Consider the following 24367-nt stretch of genomic DNA (forward strand, 5'->3'; position numbering starts at 1 on the left):
GGACTATCAGCAGAACTATTGAAGTCAAAGGTACATAATTCGATCTCTATTCCTTGCTCAATACCCAACTACAATTGAAATGTTTCACAAACCTTTCACAGTGGCTTAAATGAGGAGATTCCATTATACAGAGGCTTTTACAAAACGTTCACCTATGTCATTGATGACCAAAAACACACATTTGCAGATTATACATTGCGCTTGTGTGAGTATACAAAATCCGAACGACCAACATTAGTTTTACACTAACAAACCAACGTTCTTCTCATCGACTGATTTGCAAAATGTAAACAACAGGCCAACCTAACAAAGCCATACGAAGATGTCTACTCTATATGTGTGAGTACGATCGCTTTGCCTATGCCCGCGGGCATAGGAAATTTGTTGTTGCTGGCCATCTCTCACCTATGTTGACATTTTCCACCATGCATAAAAAACTGCTAAATTCGTTCCCACGACAATTGGAATTTGTTTTCACAGGTGAGCAAAATGTGTTGGGAACTTTGCTCGTCACCCTCCTATTTCGAGCCGTCATTAAACAAAACCCCGGTCCTAGCAACAAACTACTAAGTTCATTCACACGACAATTGGGTCTTCGCTCGGGACAGATCCTAATCTCCAAAAGATTATTAACACAGCGGCAGCTGTATCAATCTGAAGTTTTTTTTTCACAGTGAGAACTTTGCTCGTCATCCCCTAATTCGAACAAACCCCTTTATCGTATCATCTGGATGGTTTCAGTGTGCAGTAGACTTATTGCGGCAAATGCTTGTCTAAAGTATAGTACACATTGACAAGCAGAACTGACAGTCATCGAGATCTATTTCGTGAATATCAAAGCCTAACTGAAAAATGTCTTTTGTAATCTCTAAATAATACCGTAAATATTGTATTTCAAACGTTTTTAGCTAAATAAAAGTTGTTATTTGCCGGAAAATTGTCCTAAAAGTACGTTAACTGTCAGTTTTGACTGTTAGTGTGTACTCCCCTTAAGTAAGAAGCAACGTTTGCAATTACTATTGTCACCTGAGGAGGTGCTCAGGTCTCATCTCACAGCGCGACAACATCAATCACGTCGTCTCCTACACCACCGAGCAATTTCAACTGCTCGTGGCAAACTGTTTAGCCTATTTCTTCGTATTGTTCTGTTCAGTTGCAGAGGTGTAATCCGGAGAATTATAACATCCATTCTACACAATGGATGCAAAAATTGGTGCCATTGCACACTGGTCCCAACCTGCGACAAAAATCGAAAAATCGATATCAGCAAATCTCTGCGACAATTCAGCAAATTGTCTCTAAACATATTATATTTTAATATTCCAGCACTGTTTTTGTAATTTATAACGGTATTTAACAAAACAAAACATAAAAAGTTGACATTTACGTATGATCTCTTAAAAACTTTAAAAACATCAGTAAGGTTGTGACTTCTTACAAGGCAAGTAACTCAAAATTGAAAAGATAAAATTATTTTTTTTCGAAATGGAAGTTTTCCAGGTTTTCTAATTACTTTTACATACAAATTTTTACACATTATTCGCATAAAATGTGCTGCAAATCTCATTTTTTATAAAACTTTTTTGTGGATTTGTTTTCCAAGTCCTAAAATTTGAAGTTGAGTTTTACTAACATCGCCATCCTTCGCTACTCTCCAAATTGTTTGAAGAATGTTCAAAATAGAGTCAAGTTTACAAACAAATTGGTTCCAGCTGCATATATTTGCATTTCCGTGTGTGACATTAAAAATACTGACGATGCCTCTGGTCGTTTCAGTAAATATGCCGTATTACTGTTTTCTCAGTTTCTTCTTTGTTTTGTGTTTTAATTGTTTGTTTTGGTTTTTTTTCTTTAAAGATTTAGACATTTTTGTTTTGTGATCTACTTATGAGTGTATTTTTTACATTCGTATATTTTTGATATATGTATGATGCTGCATATAATTGCTTTGTTCCCGTACTTTTTTTATAGTAAAACTCGTCAAAGAGAGAAAGAGCAAAAAATTTTTGTTACACAAACATTTTTTCAAAAAGTTCGGGAACGCAAATATGAAAAAAACGTCAAAAAGGCTGGAACAAATGTCAAAGTCGGCGTACCCGCCAATCAGACGCCGGCATCCATGTTACTATTTTTTACACGCTCAAATTTGTCGAGCAAAAAGTTTTTAAAGAGAGCGTCATTCAGCGCCATTTTTGTTTAAAGAGAACAACTTTTTTGTGTACGGGAACGGGTTTTCGTGTAAAATGTGTAAAAGTCGTAAAAATTGTAAAAGCTTTTTAGTTCTGGAACAAAGCTAATATGAAACCGAACTTTACCTACCATGAAATATTCTGACCTCAAATGGAATAATTTGTTTCCTTTCCTGTCCACGATACCAGTCGGAGACTTTTTTGACCACTAAGAACTCCAAATAGCAAATTACAACCAATTCGAACCGAAAATGTAGATAAAAACCTCAAAATAACTGAAATAGGGAGGTACCGTAATATGAGAGCTATACCGAAACCCTGACCTAATACCACAATTTTTGGCGCAGAAGGTTTTTGACCATTGGGAACCCCAAATGCCAAAGTACAACCAATTCGTGTCGAAAATGTTGATAAAACCCTCAAAATAACTGAAAGAGGGAGGTACCGTAATATGAGAGCTATACCGAAACCTGGACCTAAGACCACAATTTTTGGCGCGGAAGGTTTTTGACCATTGGGAACCCCAAATACCAAAGTACAACCAATTCGTGTCGAAAATGTTGATAAAAACCTCAAAATAACTGAAATAGGGAGGTATCGTAATATGAGACCTATACCGAAACCTGGACCTAATACCACAATTTTTGGCGCAGAAGGTTTTTCACCATTGGGAACCCCAAATGCCAAAGTACAACCAATTCGTGTCGAAAATGTTGATAAAAACCTCAAAATAACTGAAATAGGGAGGTAACGTAATATGAGAGCTATACCGAAACCTGAACCTAAGACCATAATTTTTGGCGCAGAAGGTTTTTGATCATTGAGAACTCCAAATGGGAAATTACAACCAATTCGGGCCGAACATGTTGATAAATCTTCAAAATACCTGAAATCGGGAGGTATCGAAATATGAGACCTATACCGAAACCTGGGCCTAATACCACAATTTTTGGCGCAGAAGGTTTTTGACCATTGGGAACCCCAAATGCCAAAGTACAGCCAATTAGGACCGAAAATGTAGATAAAAGCTGCGAAATACCTGAAATCGGGTGGTACCGCTACGTGGGGGCTATAGGAAAAACTGGAACCATATTGATGATTTTTTGGCTAAAGTATTTTTTACTTATTTTTAGCATATACTGAAAAAATCAGATTGATCCGACGATTACAAATATTTTTGTCGCACCTTCCCATACAAGTGAGACCACTGTGCATTGGTGTCTTGCACTCCCACAGAGACAGTAGTCCCAGTTACCTAGCCGCACTTGCACTTCTGCTAGCAATGCATCTGGGACTAGCCAAATCTTGAATTCCATCCAACAGTACTCGTACTAGTATCCAAATTAGTAGGATAGCTATTATTATAGCCTCCACCATAGTCTGGATGGTTTTTCCGTTTGTAACGGATTGAAATATATATTTGTGACCGTATAAAGTAAATATATATTTTTGATCAGTTGTAATCACACTAGCGTCCACCAAAATTGAGCTTGAGCGCTATATTTTTGCACCCGAGTGCCTTTCTCATATATAGGTCAAGCCAAGTTCGAACATGGGCTATATTGGCACACGTTTTTGCATAGCTCCCATATAACAGTACCTCCCGATTTTCGGTATTTTGGGGATTTTAGCTACATTTTTTGACATAACTACCTGTAATTTAACATTTGAGGTCCGTGGTCCCAAAACGTCTTCATCAAAAACTGTCAATATAGGGCCACTTTTTTGATACAGCCCTTTATAACGGTACCTCCCGATTTTCCGTATTTATACCCTCAGCATTTATGCTAACGAGGGTATATATACTTTCATACGGGCAAAATGTGCCTCATCGAAATAATGGTTTTAGACCCCAAGTATGTTTGGACGAAATGTGTTTCAGAAAATTTGGAGTCGAATGAGAAATGTCCGTCCGTCTGTCTGTCTATATCAGTCCACACCTTCCGGTACCTCCCCCACAAAAGTTCGAAAATGTTCGGAAAATTTGTGCGCACAATAACTCTTGAAGGGAGTGATCGATTTGGTCCATACTTTGCCCATCCTGAATTCTGTACCAGACTTAGATAAGGTTTCAATATAGACTCAATCGGTCCACTCCTTCGGGTACCTTCCACACAAAATTTCGGAAAGTTCAGTTTAGGGTCACCTCTCGAATCGCTTCAATTTTTATTTTAGCAACTTGTATTCACTGCCCCCCTTATGACGGTACAAGTTTCATCAGGGGCAAGTCCATACTTCCTGAGAAAATAGCCTGAAAGTTGCAAAAAAAAAACCCCTAGATACCGTGTGAGGTGGTTGGAGCGCAAGATTACTCTCGAGATGAAAAAGTTGGTGCTTCCACTCCTTCCGGTACCCCCCATAAAAGTTCGAAAATATTCGCTAAAATGGTTCTCACGATATTTCATGGACGTAGCAACCGATAAAGTCCAAACTTTGGATCTCTAAATATTTTGGCAACTTATGCTTGGTTTACATTTACGAAATCCACTCGATTTCAACTGTCAATTCCATTGCATAAACGTCAAATGAAATCCAATGGATTTCGGATGAGTTTTCATTTGACGTATACGGAAAGGAATTGACAGTTCAAATCGAATGGATTTCGTAAATGTAAACCAAGCATTAGTTTATGTTCAAATTTCAGACCTATCTGTCCGATCCTTTGGGTAACCACACAAATGTTCATCGTTATTGTGTGGTTAAGGGTCTGTTCAAGGATCCTTTGGACATTTTTACCGAAGGTTTTCCTGGTGGCCCTGTTTACACCGATATTATGTTTTTCGTAGGGTAGTATGGTAAAAAGTCCTATCTATCGATATCCCCGCAAATTTTCAGCTTTAATCCTATCCATATTTTTTTCGATTCATACGCCCAACGTTTTGAAAACCCCACTAAGTATATAAGTTTTGTTTTTGGAAAAAAGTATTTCAATCCACACAGGCTGAGGGTATATCTCTGTAGGCAAAGCCGACTGATACTTTTTACTTGTTTTACCTCATTTAGGTATTATTGGTCACAAAATATCTCCGCCTAAAATTGTGGACAGGAAAGAAAATAATTATACCGTTTTAGTTTAGAACATTTTATGGTGGAGGACATAAAAATTTTGGCCAGGCCGAGTATAACGGTTTTGTACATGTGTCTACTTCATTCCTACAGTGTCACAATTCCATCCAGTGGTACTTTTACTAGTTTCCTATTTAGTGGTGCAGCTATTTATTCTATATACAGGTCCTCAACTCCAGGTCTTTTAGGCTCAGTGCACAATGCTTATTATCTCCATTAAAGGCAACAGCAAATCAATGATAAATCTATACATCAGTCTCGACAAAGCAACGAACAATCCGCACGATATTCTTATTGCAAACCAGATAGATGAATCCTACTTCGCTTCCATCAATGAGGAATCCTCCAAAAAAAACTTACAGACAGATGTTCGACACTTCGATCGTCAGTCCATCCTTCCTTAGATTCAAAATAATGTTTACCATTTTGCCACGGGCTGTGACCAGATGACAAGCGTGGATCATATTCACGAGGAGATCATGGACACACCATAATGTGTTGCTGACTAGACAATTTCCGATTCACGAATCACAACTGGCCGTCCGCCCCCACGAATGCAACTTCTATCGTTTTGTGGTTACATCCCACTGAAGTGCACAAATACTTCAGTTGCCCAAACCCATTTTTATTCATATAACCAAATTGATATATTTATACATACATTTTTCTCTTCTTTTTTCCATTCTATGACAACTTCCACGAAAGAGCTTCCGAATACAAAAAATTATCTTACTTACATTTTAAAAGAACATCTATTATTTTTACTATCTTCCCTGTTGCATAATCGGACAATTAGTACTCACCTCCATTTAAGATGACATTCGACATTGTAACGTGATTAAAAACAAGAATTACTTATCAAAAAGCTTACATTTGCAATTAGTCTTTCGAGGATACATCGAATGAGTGGGTGAATGAATACCTGCAATAGCGGATGTTCTCTTAATTACCCTCATTTCATTACATCTGTCATAAGAGATAGACATAATCAGTGTAAATGCCGATGTGACATTTATCTCATGGATGAAAAGCATTCATGAACTGACCGCAACCAATAACTGCATTTATTGTTGCTTTTTTCTTCTTGGTTATTTCCCTACATTCCTTTTGATGATAGATGGACGTCATGAGTTATGTTAAAGCACGTCAAAGGATGCCTTGATCAAAGCAACTAAAAACAATGGCCAACTAACTTTCATGGGAAGCCAGTTAAAGTTCTATCGAGAAACATAAGAAATACATTAAAAAAGTTTACAGTTAAGGGGTGAGGAGCACCTAGAGGCTAGTTATTGCACAACAAAATAATAAAGCAAAACCGTTTTTTTTTTTTTTTTTAACTCGGCCAACCTCTACTTTGGCAAAGGAAACCAACCAAATAGACTGCAGGTTTTTTGTTCAGTTGTTTAACGTTTGGATGTTCGTGTGCATTATACTGACCTTGGGATCTTTGGCATAATAAAGTTTATTACGTTTCAGGCGAAAAAACCGTCGACGCCAACGCTGGAAAGACCACGTTTGTTTCAGCAGGAAACCCTCCTTGATGGCAACCTAAAACCAGCGGAAGAAGATAAGCAAATAAAAAATTAAATTAATAAACCACAATTTTATTTGGATAGAAAAAATAAATGAAATGTGAAAATTGATTGCAATGTAATTGGGAAATGGTCTAAAAGCATATCTTTTTATCTTGTGATAGACATCAGCAACAAAAAATATCAACATGGATAAACCTATTAAAAATAACGAAATCATTTTTTTTTTCAATTTCCACCAATGACGACGATGACCTGTTGTCAAGACTTATGTCGACCTTTCAAATGGATTTTCTTATTTATTGCCTTCGTTAGGTATGGATTTCGTGTTTACAATTTGAAGACTTTTCCTTGTCTAGGTCATAAAATGGTTGACTGTGTAAACGGCGCTTTGTGTTCCAATTATGTGAAAAATATTCATTTTCACCTTTAAACGTTTTCACTTGTTACGGTAAATAAAGGTTCGTAAGAATGTTTAGGTAGTTTAGCACAATGGAATGGTTCGACTATGTTTACATTTACGAAATCCACTCGATTTCAACTGTCAACTCCTTTGCGTATACGTCAAATGAGAACTCATCTGAAATCGAGTGGATTTCATTTGACGTTTGAGCAATGGAATTGACAGTTGAAATCGAGTGGATTTCGCAAATGTATTCCTTGCTCTGATTGAGCAAGGAAGGTCAAAGTCAGTAAAAAAAACAGTAAGGAAAGGATACACCACCGCGATTTCAATAAAAAATTAAAAAATAATCATGGGGAATTATTGCCATTATATGTACGAGGCCTACACTATAACTATCTGGCCTAAACGCGAATATTTACCATCAAAAATAGTTTTATTGTTTTCTTAAATAGTCTCCCGCGTGATTTATACACTTCTTCATGCGCTCAAATCAATTGTTGAAAAAGTTTTTTTTTCACTCCGATTTAGACACCTCCAAAACATGGTTTTTGAACGCTTTTACAGAATCTTTTGGCGACGAAAATCGTTCACAACCACCGCTTTTCTCATGTGAGGGAATCACGTGAAGTCACTGGGTTCCAAGTCAGGACTGTGCGGCGGATGACCCATCAATTCCACGTTTTGTCCGGTCAAACATATGCTATTTTGAATCATTGTGTGAGAGCTCGCATTGCCAAGTTGGACAATGATTCGTCTTTTCTAGTTCATTTTTCGAATTTTCACGACACTTTAGGTCAACAAATTGTAGTGTACCACTCAGAAGTAATCGTCTTACGTACCTCAAGTCGTATAGTAGCCATATGGTCAGCTTAGTCGACGAAACAGGCGATCATTTGCTTCGAAGTATTTCTTCCATGCATAACTTTCGCTGGATTTTGGCTCATCTTCCAAGACCCCCACGGTCGATTGCTGTTTTGTTTCGGGCTCATATACATGGATCCAAGATTCGTTATCAGTGACGATCTTATAAACGTCGTTTGAAGCACCGCGTTCGTATTTATTCACAATTTCTTTGCACCAATCGACAAGAATCTTTTTGAGCGATTGACAAATTATGCTGGTTCTTATGAGAAAAACCATCCAATATCAAATGTTTTTTTGGTGGAAGATATATAACATGGCGATCTTGCATTATCCGTTAGCGCACGTTTTTTCTTCTAGCACAACGGCCGTTTTTGGAAGACCCACGCGACCTTCGTGTTTTAGCGAGTGTCGGCCACTATTGAGATCATTAAACCAGTTTTTCATAGTGCTATAGGATGGTCCTTTATCGACATACAAAGACATCATTTGATCGATGCACTCTTACCGTGATGATCCACTTCGTAAGTTGTGAAAAATGTTCACAAGTAAAGTGATTTTTTCAAGTCGCTGTCGACAACACAACCCATGGTCATGGATGACAAAAAATGTCAAAATGCCAATGTCAAATTCTCCAAAAAAATTCAAATGGCATCTGTCAAAACGCGGCGTTGTCTAGGCCAGGGAATTTTCGTACATGCGCAAGCGTGACTTTATATATAAGCCAAATTTACTGTTCCAAATTTCAAACACCAGAGCCTAACCTATACTTCGGTGGCTATATCAAAACGTAGAAATGAACAGACAAATTGTGGGGAAAAGTTATTTTAGCCCCATAGAGGACTAAATACTAAATTTCAGTCATTTCTGTAGAATAGCGTGGCTAAAACCCTGAAAACCCTAAAATCGGGCGGGTACAGTTCTACAGAGGCTATATAAAACGTGGACCTGTACTAACAAATTTCTGGAGAAAAGTTTAGTAGCCCCAAAGAAGACTAAATATGTATTAAATTACAGCCATTTCAATAGGATAATGCGGCTAAATCCCTGAAAATCGGGCTGTACGGCCTGTTCTATAAGAGGTAATCCAGAACGTGCACCAGTACTGACATATTTCTGAGGAAAAGTTTTGTAGGCCCAAAGAAGACTCAATACCAATCTTCAACCATTTTTTTTTCAAAAATGATAATATAAATTAATAAAACAGAAAATAAATCAATTTTTGACTGCCATACAAAGTTGGCATACATATTATTAACCCTTTGTGGCACGATGTAGCCTGTGGGCAATTTCGCATCTTTGTGAATGCGCATTTCCCACACGGTTTGAGATATTTATATATACTAAGTGGGTGTCGGTAGGTTGATTTCAGAAGAATAAAAACATGGAAATTACTTTTAAATAAATAGCTAGATGGACGAAGTTGTGCATGTTTAAGTATAAGTAGTCGAGTAAAAGTTTGGGCATAAAATATTTTAGTGATTTTTTAAAATGCCGTTAAATGTCAAACAAATTAAATATCTGCAGCCAACCTTTATGGAAAAATCTTACTGAGATGTTGATCTAATAAAGTAAAAAAAAAAAAAACAAATATACAATTTACAGTTCCAATCAGTTGTTGTAACAGTGTTTTATTATTATGTTTGTATGTTCGTTCTCCTGTTCAATCTGGCTCTGGGTCTATCTCCAGTTCCAGAAAGATGGCTACTTCACTGGGATGTAACCACAGATCCACTGGAGTCAGATGAGTAGGCTTGGCGAGGCAGTTGAATAGGTGCTTAGTACCGTGCGGGCCCATGCCGCATACTGGGCAGATGTCTTGCACGGTGCGATCGATTCCCGCCCAATAGGAATTTAGGCGACTGCAATATCCAGAGCGTAATTGAGCCAAAACTACTCTGGTTTGTCGTGGCAGCTGACGCTCTTCAGCTGCGATAGATGGGGGATGTGATCCGATGACTGCATTCACACAATAATTGCTTATGGTCTTAGCAACTGTGTCCGTGTGAATGCTGTACAAAACCTGCCTGATATGCCTGTTGATGTTGAGGTTCTCTCCTATATTGTTGGACCGTCGTCTCTAGAGCATGAATATCCTTCTTGATATGCCTGGGTGTATCGGTGGCCAGCAGATGGTGATTGGGATGGCTCTCACGGTAACACCCGAGCAAGTACTGCAACGATAGCATCTCATTATGTTGCCGTACTGGAAGAATCTTTGCCTCCTCATGTAGATGGTCAACTGTAGATTTGAGGAGGCACCCTGTTGCTGTTCTCAGGGCGGCGTTCTGACAAATTTGAATCTTATCCCACTGCGTGTCACATAAATTCGGGGACCAAACTGGCGCCGCATAGCTTACCACAGACCGGACATATCGCTTTATACGTGGTCAACAAGGTTTCTTTATCTGCACCCCAAGTGCTGCCGGCTAGGGACTTGAGGACCTTGTTCCTACATTTCAGTTTATCGCAGATAGCTGTGGCATGCGCGGACGACGTGAAAGTGATGTCGAATGTGACCCCTAGAATTTTGGGGCAATTTGTGGTCGGAATTCTGTTACCATCGACCCTGATATTCAACTCTCTTCTATACTGCGCCGTCCATGTTGTGAACAGAGTGGCGTGGAAAAAGGTGGTAAGATCGGTTAAATAGGAGTTCAGTCTCTCACAGATGTCATCAGGGTAGGTACCTGACGCCAGGATCGTACAATCTTTCGCATACGTTACGATCTCAATGCCGTCTGGAGGGGGCGGAATACAGGAAAGGTAGAGGTTAAACAGTTCCGGAGATATCACCCCTCCTTGGGGAACTCCCTTTTTCACTCTGCGGGGTTTGGACTTCTTGTTCCTGAATTCCACGTACGACTGGCGACCACATATATATTTGATTATCCAACGTTTCTGAATTGACCGGAGGGTTATCTGCTCGATGTCCTCGAACAGCGTGGAGTGCTTTTGATAAGTCAAGCGCCACCATCACTGTTCTATCACACGGCCGCTCCTGGTTGAGTCCTCGACAAATATGTGTGGAGATGGCGTGCAGCGCTGTTGCCGTGCTGTGCTGCTTACGGAATCCATGTTGATGATCGGCAACTTGATAGCTATTTCTAATGCTGGGGACGACTAAGGCCTCAAGGGTCTTCGCTACAGGTGAGAAAAGCGAAATCGGCTTCAGTAGCTTCAGTAGCGGAACCACCCTGCCCATTTTCCAGACTTCGGGAACAATAAGGGTGGCTAGCGACAGGTTGAGAACTTTAGTGAGATACTCCACTCCCGGCTCATCCAGCTGTTTCAACATTACCATGAAAATTCCGTCAGGGCCCAACGCTTTGGATGATTTAGCGTTCCTGATGGCATTCGCAACATCATCCATTGTAAACTGGGGTGGTTCATCCTCGGCAGGAAGAGATCTAATGTGACGTAACACTCTTCTCTTCGCCCTGTCACTCTAGGGGTGCTCGACAAACAGTTGATTGAAGTACCTTGCACACCTCTTCTGGTCAGTCAAGGTAACGTCTCCAAACGTGACTGAGGTCCTGCCATCCCTCCTTCCGGGGTTCGAGAGTGACTTAACCGTTATCCACAATTTGCTTATACCGGCTCCAATGTTGCAACTCTTCAGATGATTTAACCACTTGTTCCGCTTATGTTCGCCGACCAGCCTGTTTACTTCCAGTGTCAGCTCCCTGACTCTGGGGTCGTCGGGGTTGGTTCGACGAAGCTCATCACGCTCATTTGCTAATCCCGTCGCCTCTGCTGGGAAATTTGGTCATACTTCGGGTATTCGACCAGCAGGTATATGGCGAGCGGCTGCAGCATTGATGATGTCTCGGAACGTCCTTTCCGCTACCCGAACATCAGAAGGATTGGGCAGTTCTCTGAAGGGGTGATTGGTGAACTCTTTGAAACTCGGCCAATCAGCTTTCCCATGATTGACGAATGTGAGGCGTTCAGAGTTGATGAAATCGGGTGGTCTGCTGATGGAGACAATTATGGGGAGATGGTCTGATCCAAGGGAAATGAAGGGTTGCCAGGTGACGTCATTTGTCAGACCAGGTGACACGATGGTTATGTCTGGCGAACTGTGACACGCTCCTCTAATTCTGGTACGGGCGTCCTCATTGACCGAGCAAAACGTAGAGCTATCAATCTGCTCAGCCAGCGCTATACCTCTCTGGTCGTTTCCGAGGGCCGAATGCCACATCTCATGATGCGCATTAAAGTCCCCCAGGACCAGACGATTATGACCTTCCAAAAGCGGGCTAATGTCAGGCTTATAATCTGAGATACAGCTATTTCGGCGGGATGTATACGTTGAGCAACTCTATCTCGGCAGTTCCATACCTGACTGCTACCCCCATACATTCCATGTACGGATCATTAGAGGCAGGCTCAAGCGAGATATGTCTGTATTGAACAGACTGGTGCAAAAGGAAAGCTAATCCCCCACCTCCACATTTGGTGCGATCCTTCCTTATTACGTTGTAACCATTACAACGTACTGAGCTGTGTTCGTTCAGCATGGTTTCCTGCACCGCCACGACCTTGATCTTCTTCCGATTCATAAAGTCCACTATTTCATGGATCTTACCTCGGAGTTCGTTGCAATTAAATTGCAAAAGGATGCATTTTCTGGGATTGGAACAACGGCTGGTGTTAAATGCTGCGCATGCGGCTGCTGTTGGATGGACTGCGGGGGAGTTTCGTAACCAATCAGTAGTCGAAAATGCTGGTTAGTGGTATTCAATGAAATACAAAAGGTCATTGGAAATTCGGGCTTGTGAAAAATTTTGTATTTATATTATTATTCGAAGATTGGACTAAGAGGAGATTGACACATTTTTTGGTGAATACACATATTACATATTAGGAATTTGTAAGATATCAAGCGAATATCTGTTCAAATATCGATGATGATAATTTTATGTATTGGATGAAGGCCAATTTTATCATGTATAGAGTCTGTACACAAAATAGAAAATATCTTTCAAACGCTTCTACTCTGACAAATGTCAATATGAGCATTTCAAATTATATGAACAACACAATATACGTCAAAATTGGCTAATTCGTGAACTATATATATAATAAATAAATACCAATTTTCCATTCCATTTCCATAAATTTTCCTCTAGAATTAAACTAACTCATCAGTTTATGCTTTTCCACATCATTAGTAATAAAAATATAACGATAATACAAAGACTTAAGAAACAAACTTTGTTAATTTTTATAACCACAAAGGCCCAATGTTTGATGTTGACTGGCCGGGGATCGAACCCACGACCTCACGTGTGCAAGGCGGGTGTGCATACCATTGCACCACGGTGGCACCCAAATATGAAAAATATTTTTATCTCTACGAAAAAAATGCCGGGTTCAAAGGGTTAATCAGCCCCAGTGTTCGACATTTCGCACACCATTTTCCGGGAAAACGAAAAATCGTATATTTTTTGAGTAGATTTTTGACTTCAGTTGGTCCTAATTACTCTAAAAACTATTTTTCCTTAAAAAAATAAATAAAAATTGGTCTCGGGATGAATTGGGTTAATTTCCTTCTTCGAATAGTAAATACTTATATTTTTTGGTATCTTCTAAAGAGCTTAGAGGCCGAGGAAAAACTTTTTTTCCATGGACTCCAACCAAAACCGAATTGATACATCAGAACCCTTGCCAAGAAGAATATCTTTGAATGACTGAAATAAAAAATAATACACATATGCAATACATCTATGTAATGAAAAATCGTGATATTCAAAATTACAATGTACGGACCTTGGAACAAATATTCTGCATCGAGCCACCTAAGCAGCATATAGCAATAATCTCTTTTTACTTCCTACAAAGCCATTGTGCAAACAAAATAGAATATTGACTTCATTGTTTACCCAAGAAAAACGCCTCAGAGTCACTAACGAAGGCTGTTCTTCGACTTGCCATGAAATGGAATTGAGTATTTGAATCCTCGTGGTTACCCCGTTTAAACAATAATAAATACCCTCCTTCCATTTCATTGATGGTGCTGCAAAGTCTCATTGTACTGTGGTAAACAAAAACAAGGCTAACAATTGATTTGTATCAATAGAAGTTTTTTACTTCGATTTCTCTTCCCCACTTTTCTCCATTGATTCGTCGTCACGTGTAGCTGAGGCACCACAACCTTTTTTGTGTTGTAGAATATTTTCCATTTCCATTATTTATTGATTTGAAATGTTGTTTTTTCTTACGACTGTGGTAGTCAAACGAAACATTTACACAGTAATGTTATGGTGTTTGTTTTTCTAGTTTGCTTCGGTATTGTATTTCCGTTTTGTCTAAGATTTTCAAAGACAACAATATGAAAAAATAAACAAATAACTGACAATGAATGCCAAATAAACAAGAGAAAGAAATCATAACACCTACTGTGTGATACACGAGCATATCAATATTTATTTTTGGGATCTTTGATTCGTTCAAGTGTCATTATGACATTTCCAATCAAAGTTAAATTAGCTGTTTAAAGTGTTGTTGTCTGCCTGTTGTTGAAGGCTATTTGCGGTTGAAACTTTTATGTGAGAGTTTTATAATTGTGACAGTGAAAACCCCCCGCTCTTATGTTTGGAATAGGATTTCGTAGTACTTATTGTTTAATTCGGAACATGCATATTGATCAAATAAAAAAAAAACAATTTATAAGAAATGTTTAGCGAGCATAAAGGAAACGTATTATAATAAATATAATGGGGCATACATGGCGTATGAACTGTTGGTATATGTAACTAATACGTCACAATGTATTGGCACCATCCAGCAAAATCAAAAGAATGTTATTGCAGGTGGTATTAACCTTTCTCTAACAATCTTGAAAAAAATTAACGGCCTTTTTTATCTTTCTCATAAAATTTATTTTTATTTGTGAAACCGAGTGAAAAATAAGTAAATTTTAATAAGCAATTAATATGAAAAAAATCATTAGATATACATGCTTTAAACGGTCCATTTACTTCAAGCATGCTTGACAGTATTGTACGGTATGTGTATTTTTTATATGAGACAACAAAGCGTTGATTTTCAAAATTATATATCTTAAATCCAATGTATAAATTGCAAATATTTCCAAATTTATTAATCACACAATTTTCAAACAATCTATACTCATTGTAAAGCTTTTATTGAGATAGAGATTTAGAAAACTTTTTTGAAGGGAAATATTCAATATTTAGAATATTGATTGAATATTTTACTGGACATTTATAGGAAGAGTTCATCGACTGGACATTTATATGTGTTTGAAATATCCCCATGGGCATTATCTCCATTACAAAAAGAAAAGAAAGAATATAAAGAGAAAAAACAACAGTTTTGGACATTGTTGAAATTTTTGGCCAGTCAGACTGTCAGCGCCTTGCTGAGTTGGCAATTTTTTTCTTTGCCTACAAACGGAAATGAGTATGAGACAAGTGACCTACATAGCTTAAGTTGCCAACAATGTGAAAAATAGAAAACTATTTCCATTTCCAATTTCCAGAAGAGATTCTTTGTGGATGTGATTTAGCTTGACATAAATAATGTCATAATGTGTGTATAGTGGACCGGAAAGATATTCGATAAACATATTTCCATAACGGATGCTAATACATTTCAATATTCATAAATATTTATTAAATGTAATATTGAACCAAAGAAAATTATATTTATGTAGTCTTCATTACATGTTGGTAATAGTCATAGTCATCAGGTTTCGTTAATAAAGAGCCTACCAAAGATATATTATAAAAGCCAATTGAAAGTCAATATAACGTAGTATTTGAAGTATTTTGTAGTACCCAGTAAATAGCTTAAATTATGTAAAAATTTTCAACGCAGGTCTAGAATTCATTATGGTATTTTGAAGACAAGATCTCGAATGTAATGCTCTTTTTACATCTTTATTTTTACTGGAAGATATCCGTAGATGTCCCAGGCATTTTGGCATGCAATATAAGATATCTCCGGCTTGTCCTGATGACGTAATTCCACTTTAAAGTAAACAAAATACGCAATTTTTACAAATTGGTCTTTTAAAATTTCCATGGTATAGTTACAATTTGTAGCAATTTGTATAGTCCGTTTACATTGAGCACACGAGATCTCCTTAACAAACTCATGTTTAAATAAATAATGTGTTGACAATGGATAACGAAAATTATGGTAAAAATCGTACAAATGACTCTGAGCTATATGTAAAAAATGAGAGCTGGTGGAGATGTGAAAATCTCTTGCCTATTTGAGAAAGAAATGTAAAAACACAAGTAAAAAAGTATCAGTTGGCTTTGTCGACAGAGGTATACCCTCAGCCTATGTGAATTGAAACACCTTTTTCCCAAAAAAACGTATGTGTTATGTATTCAGAATTTTGGGTCAAAAGTTTTGGAGGTACTTAAAAGCATGGACCGACATAGTGTGTCTTATTTTGGGAGTCATTCTTCTCGATAGGACCATTATATCAGGAAACATAGACTTGTCCACGAAAAACATCACATCGCTGTAAACAAGGCTACTAGGTATAGATTCAGTAAACTTTTCCAAAAGATTCTCGCACAGACACTTGACCACACATAAAGAAAAATGTTGATCATTTGTGTGGTTAGTACCCTCGTTAGTATAGTTGCTGAGTGTATAATTAGGATGTAACAGACACAGTAACATTTTGTTGACCAGTGATATCTCTCCAATTTATGTCAAGCTAAATCTCATCCACACTGAATCTCTTCTCGGATCGTGTGGCTGAGGGTATATCCCTGTCGGCAAAATTTACTGATATTTTTGACGTGTTATTTTTGCGAAAATGCCTCTGGCTTCTTTGGGTAACTTCGTTTTTCTTTTACCCTCTCATCTACCGATTCGAACCAAATTTTACACTTTGTAATATTTTGCCCTAACTTTTTTGTCTTTTCGGTCCACTCCTTCGGGTACTTACTTACTTAGCTGGCCCATTACAGAACATTTGTTCTATAGGCCGAACTAAGAAGAGATCTCCATTCCTCTCTATTTGTTGCTTTGCACTCTGGAATACCGCGCCATTTCATCTCATCATCCACTTGTTTGCGCCATCTATTCCTTGGCCTGCCAATTCTGCGTGCACCGCCATGTGGCATGTATTCATACGCCTTTTTAGCGGGTTCATCATCGCTCATTCTTATGATATGGCCTAGCCAACGCAATCGCTGCATCTCGATACGTTTAACAATATTGATGTCGTTGTATAGCAGATACAGCTCGTGGTTCATGCGACGTCGATATTCACCGTCAACGCAGATTGGTCCGTAGATCTTTCGAAGAATTTTTCTCTCAAACACACCAAGCACTGCCATGTCTGCTTGCGCAAGTACCCAGGCTTCGGAGCCATACATCAGCACGGGTAGTATCAGTGTTTTGTAGAGCGTTATTTTTGTTTGACGAGATGTGGCTTTGTTTTTAAACTGCTTACTTAATCCAAAGTAGCATCTGTTGGCCAATACAATTCTTCTTTTTATTTCACAACTGATGTCGTTTGTTGTGTTGACGGAGGTGCCGAGGTAGACGAAGTCTTTTACTACCTCAATATTATAGGAACCAACTTCCACAGTCGGTCCGAGCTCAATGGACGCATTGCGCGTCGACACCATCAACTTGGTCTTCTCACCGTTTACCGCCAGACCCACTTTAGCAGATTCTCCTTCGACCTTTATAAAGGTATCAGTTACTTCTTTTACTGATCGACCCATGATGTCTATATCATCAGCATAAGCAAGTAACATGTGACTATTGGTGTAGATTGTGCCACTTCTTTTGACGTTTGCCTCTCGTATAACCTTTTCTAGCAGGATGTTGAAGAGGTCACACGAAAGGCTGTCTCCTTGTCTGAAACCTCTTTTGGTACCAAACTCTTCGGAGAGGTTCTTTCCTATTTTAACTGAGGACCTCGTGTCAGTTAAAGTCATTTTACAAAGCCGGATGAGCTTTGCGGGAATACCAAATTCAGACATGGCTTGGAATACCTTTGAGCGCAGCGGACTGTCGAAGGCTGCTTTATAATCGACAAAAAGGTGGTAGGTGTCGATCTGCATCTCTTGGGTCTTCTCCAGGATTTGCCGCAGGGTAAATATCTGGTCAATGGTGGACTTGCCAGATCTAAAGCCGCATTGGTATGGTCCAATAATCTCGTTGACCATTGGCTTTAGTCGTTCGCACAATATCCCTGATACGATCTTGTAGGCGTAGGGGGTGGAAGATACCAAGGAACGGTCCTGACCGGTTTTAACATGGCAAAGCCCAGGATTTATCTTGGTCCCTCTTTCATCCCAAGTGGACACTGACCTCCCCGTGGTGTCACCTGGGGAACTGCCTTTAACACCCGTTAAAGGTAGTGAGCTAACATGTGCCGCGCGTTCACCCATAAGAACGTTAAAAACTTGGGTTTGGGCGTCGGGTTAGTAACCCTCCCCTAGAAAAAACAGCCTACTATGAAAAAAACGAAAGAAAAGAAAAAAACAAACCCCTTCGGGTACCTCTCCCACAAAAGTTGAAATTTTTTCTGTAAAATGGAAAAGATGAAGCATAGGTGCTCCTCTCGGATCGTTTTGAATTTTTTCAGCAGGTTGTCCTTGCATCCCCTTTACGGCGCACAATGGTTTCAAATCGATTTTTCGTGGCCAAAAGTATTTCTTATGGGAAAAGTTCATATTTTTGTGTGTAAATATATTTGTTTTTGTGTTTTATTTAGTATTTATTTAGAATTCAAAAATAAATATTTTAATTCTTTTCGTAGAGTAGCAATGTAAAATTATATTTATGTTATGTTATAAACGCTCCCGCCCATCTGAATAGGACGGACATTTTTTTTTCATTTTATATGTTAAGGTCGCTTATCTTGTATTTGGATTACAGGTCCATACTATATTGTTTTTGAGAATCCTATAATATACCAACAAAAACGGACTCATTTTTTGGGTCATCAAAATAAGTTTTAGTCAAATAAAATTAAAAAAATGTATATTGTAATCATTCTCATAACTCCACCGTAGTTTACCATATGTATAAATGCTAGAAAATTTGTGAGGAAAAACTCTTCTTCGATGAAAATTGTTATTCAAATTTAAAACAACTTTTTATACTGCTGTAGCCCCATAAAGGCTTGAGATTGCTTCCTTAAGCACTACTGACAAACATAAACTTTTTATCTGACCGACGTCGATCCCGCACGATCTAATAAATTTGAGCCATTTTGTTGCTGTTGCTGCTTTTTATTTATTTACTTGTTATTTATTTTATTTACTTGTCTAGAGTGAGAGACTTGGGGTTCTGTCGATTCTCGATTTTCTTCGATAATAGTCAACTTTCTGTGAAATTTGTCCAGTTTCGACACAACTTTTCATAAACTATGCGATATCTTAGCCTTATACTACTTAGGCGAGTATCTGTTAAGAAATCGTTGGATTCTATTTTATCTTCAGAAAATTTTCTTTATTTGATATTCTGTTTATTGTTCCAGCCAAAAATCAAAAATTTGTGAATTTAGTACACTAATGTATCCTATAAAAAATTATCTCTCGTAAAGAGCACCAAAGAGCAACCTGCCCTTTTAAATTTATTAACTACAGACGTCAAAGTAATTTCGATTTTTTTATAGAGGTGTCACTAGTTAACAAAATTATTTAGGACTAGAGCGAAATTTGAATTAAAAAAAAATTAATTAAAATATAATAAGGTCTCAAAAAGCATTTATAAAATACCATTTGTAAACATTTATTGTTCAAAATTTTTTTAAAATTTAAACCTCACACTACCACCTTTCTTTTCCATATTTTACTTTAATATTTTTTATTTTTGTTTTCGCGATATTTTTAAACAGAACCTGTAAAAAATACTGCGCACGTGACTTTGATATCAACTGAGTAAACAAATGTTAATTTTGACAGCATTTATTTATAACGGTAAATAAAAATTTCTAAAAAACAAGCATTATTGTCATTGTTTAAGAGTGTTTACTTGCATATGACAACGAAAAAAACAATAAAACGAAATTTCAAAAGTTTGACTTTTGGCCAAAGAATTCGCATTTGGAACTTTAGTGCGGCGGTACAATAATGACCTAAAAGCTCCACAGAAACAATGACGTCACCAAAAAAATATCTAATCAGCAAGGTAACTCTCGCAGGGAGTTTCTGATTGGTCCAAGTTATGCACATCGTAATATTTCATCCAGCCATGTGTCGGTTGGAATATGGACTATATCGGTCCCGTCGTTCGGGTATCTCCCACACAAAATTTGGAAAAAGTGCAGTTTGAGCACTTGTCTCGGATCTATTTGAAATTTTTTGTAGAAGGTTGTTTTCACGGTCCCCATTTGAAATATAAAATTTTTCGTAGGACTAAGTCCATAATTCCAGAGATAATGGCCCAAACAAAGGCTTCAAAAAATCGGCGCATACGATGGCTGCACGATAACTTTGTCATTTGAATTTTTTTTTGGGAAATTTGACAGTTCTGAGCCTAAACGTAATCAGGACAGTTTGACATAGGACCATGTGTTGTGTTGTTTACAGTGACTTGAAAAAATCACTTTGTAAAAATTAAATGGAATTTACTTGTGAACATGTTCGTCCCATCATTTTTCACAACTTTCGACATGGATAATCAAGGCAAGAGTGCATCGATGAAATAAGTCATCGTATGTCGATGAAGGAACATCCTATAGCACTATGAACAACTGTCTTAATGAATTCAATCGTGGCCGACAGTCCCTAAAGCGCGAAGGTCGTGAGAATCGTCCATAAATGGGCGTTGTGCCACAAAACAATTAAGCCGTGCGTGAACGAACAATACAAGATCGCCATGTTATATACCATGAAAAAGAGGCATCCATGGGCATTTCTTTTACCAACTAACATTTTATACTGCATGGACACCTGGCCGCAAAAATGTTTTTTCTCGTTAGATCCACCACAATTTGACAATCGCTCAAAAAAAGGTTCATTTCGATTGGTGCAAAGAAATTGTGAATAAATACAATCGCGTTGCTTCAAACGACGTTTATAAGATTGCCACAGACGATGAATCTTGGATCTATGCGTATGCGCCCGAAACAAAACAGCAATCGACCGTGGAGGTCTTCGAAGATGAACCAAATCCAACGAAAGTTGTTCACGGAAAAAGCACTTTGAGGCAAATGGCCGCCTGTTCCTTCGGCTAAACTGACCATGTTGCTACCATACGACTTGAGGAACGTATGACAGTTAATTCTGAGTGGTACACTACAATTTGTTTGCCTGAAGTCTCCAGAGAAATTCGAAAAAAAAAAAAACAAACAAGAGAAGACGAATCATTGTGCACCATGACAATGTGAGCTCTCACAGATTGATTCGAACCAGTGCACAGTGGTCCCACTTGTATGAAAATGAGTGCCAAAAATAGTTATAATCGAGCTACCACCTCGAAATTTTTATCATAGTTTTATAACGAGTCCAAAAGAGAGAAAAAACAATTTTAATGAATGTAGGTCCACGTTTAGGTATAGCTCCCATATAAACGTACCTCCCGATATTCGGTATTTTGACGATTTTAGCCAAATTTTCTAACCGAGTTGGCTGTAATTTTGTATTTTGACTTCGGAGGGAACACCATACCTCCGTGCAAAAAAATGTTCAATATAGGTACACGTTTAGGTATAGCTCCCATATAAACGTACCTCCCGATATTCGGTATTTTGACGATTTTAGCCAACTTTTTCAACCGATTTGGCTTTAATTTTGCATTTTGAGTTCTGAGGGAACAACATACCTCCTTGCAAAAAAAATTTTGGCGATTTTACAGGCGTGGTATAAGGGGAATAACTTACAGGGTGGCCGCTGGGGGCAGCTGGATCTCGTTTTATCGTAAACTAGAGACTTTCCCCTGTATTTTAAAAGAAATATGGACTTGCCCTTACGGGGCCAACATTAGCAAAACTCAACATAAATTCATAGTAATGATATTAAAAATAGCACAAAAAGTAATTTATGTACAAAGAATTTATTTTTAAGGAAGTTAGAAAACGAATTTTCAAAATGTTTTTTCATAAAAGCATAGTCAATGCATTCAACTATAAGCTTCATTTTGAAAATTGTACAATTACTTGTTCAATCTTTTTTAATTTCACTCATAAACTACGAATGCTTTGCGGATCTATTTTTCGTTTTTAAGGCACCGCATACAAGTCTCAACTTCTTCGACTTAACTTGACATATTACCGCTGTAAATTGGCAAAAATAATATTGGATATTAAAAATTTAATGTGTTTAGAGAATATTTCTTTCAATCCCAATCAAATTTGTCGCCATAAAATTTTCGATTTTTGTCCACGGGCGGAACCACAGTGCATTTTTGATCGGACAAAACGTGGAATTGTTGGGTCACCTGCCGTACAGCCCTGACTTGACACGCAATGATTCATTTGATTTCGGCACATTAAGAAAAAAGGCGTGGTGAACGACTTTCGTCGCCAGAAGCTGTTGAAGCGTTCAAAAACCATGTTTTGGAGGTGTCTCAATCGGAGTAGAAAAGTGCTTCAACAATTTGACTACTTAAAAAACAATCAAACTATTTTAGATGGTATATGTCAATGATTTGGTATAGCCCCACATTACGGTATCTATAGATTTACATATTTTGAAGCAAACTCGTGGTACAAAATCAATGAATAGACTGCGTATACGTAATTTCACACATTAGTTTGTATGTCGTTACTCATACCTTTTGGAACTAAGACAGTGAACTAGGGATTGGATTGCCCAATTATACTTATACCTTCAAAATTTCGTGCAGATGTTTATAATCGACCTAGAAACTAATCTGCCAAATTTAATTGATATCGGTTCATATAAAGATATAGCTCTCATATATATGTTCGCCCGATTTCGAGTAATTGATGGACCAAACACAAACATTTTGTACAATTATGATGATATTTGGAATACGTGGCGGAATTCGGACTGGAAATAAATTTGCCAAGTTATTTTGAAATTGGTTCAGATTTGGATATAGCTCCCATATATATTTTTACCCGATTTTAGGTATTTCGTGCAGCAATCACACTATATTTGTCCAATTGTGATGAGATTTAAATTGTCTGACGGAATCTAGAAAACATTATTGAGACATCATATTGAAATAGGTTCAGATTTGGGTATATCGTTCATAAATTTACTCTGTCGGAGTTAATTGTTTTCTCATTTTAGTTGGTTGATACCAAACTTCCTTGAGAAAATAGTTTGTATATTTTTCTTTTGACAAATTGGCCGAAACAGAGGCGGCATGCATCAAGAGCTTGGTATTGTTGCCGTGTTCATAGGAGACTTCCGAAACAAGTTTTCTTCCTTCACTATTATCCACATTAGGACGCCCTCTTTTCTTTGTATTATAACCTTGTTCTAGCGTAAATACTGTGTCGCTAGCTACCCATAAGCTTTCAAATTGTAATACACGATTTTTTGACCTCCAATTTTTTATCCATTTTTAGTTAAGGCGTGCACAAATGTTATAAACTTATTTTTTATCTCCCGTCACGAAGTTGTCTTTGACACCTCGATTAAATTTCGCAGAAATCCAGTCTATAACGTGTTTAGGTTTTCGCTGATTTTTCAACCAAAAATTAAAAATATCCAATTTTTTAAGTTTTACGAAATCTGGAAATTGATAATTTTTTTATTCGCAAGTATACGCAAAATTTCTCTTCAAAATCTGTTAGCCGGCATTGTCACCTTTCACCAGATACATATTTTTACGAGAATACACCCCGATACCGAAAGTTCTACTCCAAAGAACACATGGACGATACCACAGACTACATCAAAAAACATCACTTACTGACACAACAAATTATTGACCACATCTAATATTACATTTACATTTTTAATAATAATCTTAATTTACATACTATTACCCGTATTTTCCATTTTTAAAAAAATATATAATATCAACAGATCAGATTTTGGCGCCAAAATACTTAAATTGTTTAATTACGACTGAATGCCAGAAATAAACGGAATGAAAATTATGACATCTTTGGCAGCTTGGCATGTCGCCGGGAGCCGTTGCCAGATTGTAATTTTTTGGGTTTGGAGGTTTGAAAGTGCTAAGAATATAATTCCGTTATTATTTGATTTCAATCACTAACTTGAAAAATGACTTTTTGCCTCAAAAACCTGCCATTGGCTAGAGTTGGGCAATTGAACGACGTAGTTCATTGTCCTAGTTCAAAAACGTATGAGTAACATCATACAAACTAACGTAAAATAATAAGTATACGCATTTCGTTCAAAGAAACGACCGGT

At 37.7% G+C, this 24367-nt stretch overlaps 1 protein-coding gene across 11 annotated transcripts in view; it reads right to left on the minus strand.

Moving 5' to 3' along the window:
* Positions 1 to 24367, minus strand: part of LOC141390384 (diacylglycerol kinase eta) — a 213197-nt gene that overhangs the window by 175880 nt on the left and 12950 nt on the right. For all 11 annotated transcript variants that reach the window (XM_073963413.1, XM_073963356.1, XM_073963336.1 and 8 more), the window contains exon 2: positions 6693 to 6803. Coding sequence is in view for 10 of the 11 variants with exons in the window: in XM_073963356.1 (XP_073819457.1) it covers positions 6693 to 6803 (111 nt within the window). In the remaining variant the exon portion in view is untranslated. The remainder of the gene's footprint in view (positions 1 to 6692; positions 6804 to 24367) is intronic.

Source organism: Musca autumnalis, unplaced genomic scaffold (genome assembly GCF_047663935.1).
Source record: "Musca autumnalis isolate F117 unplaced genomic scaffold, ASM4766393v1 scaffold_1, whole genome shotgun sequence".
Taxonomy (NCBI): Eukaryota; Metazoa; Arthropoda; class Insecta; order Diptera; family Muscidae; genus Musca; species Musca autumnalis.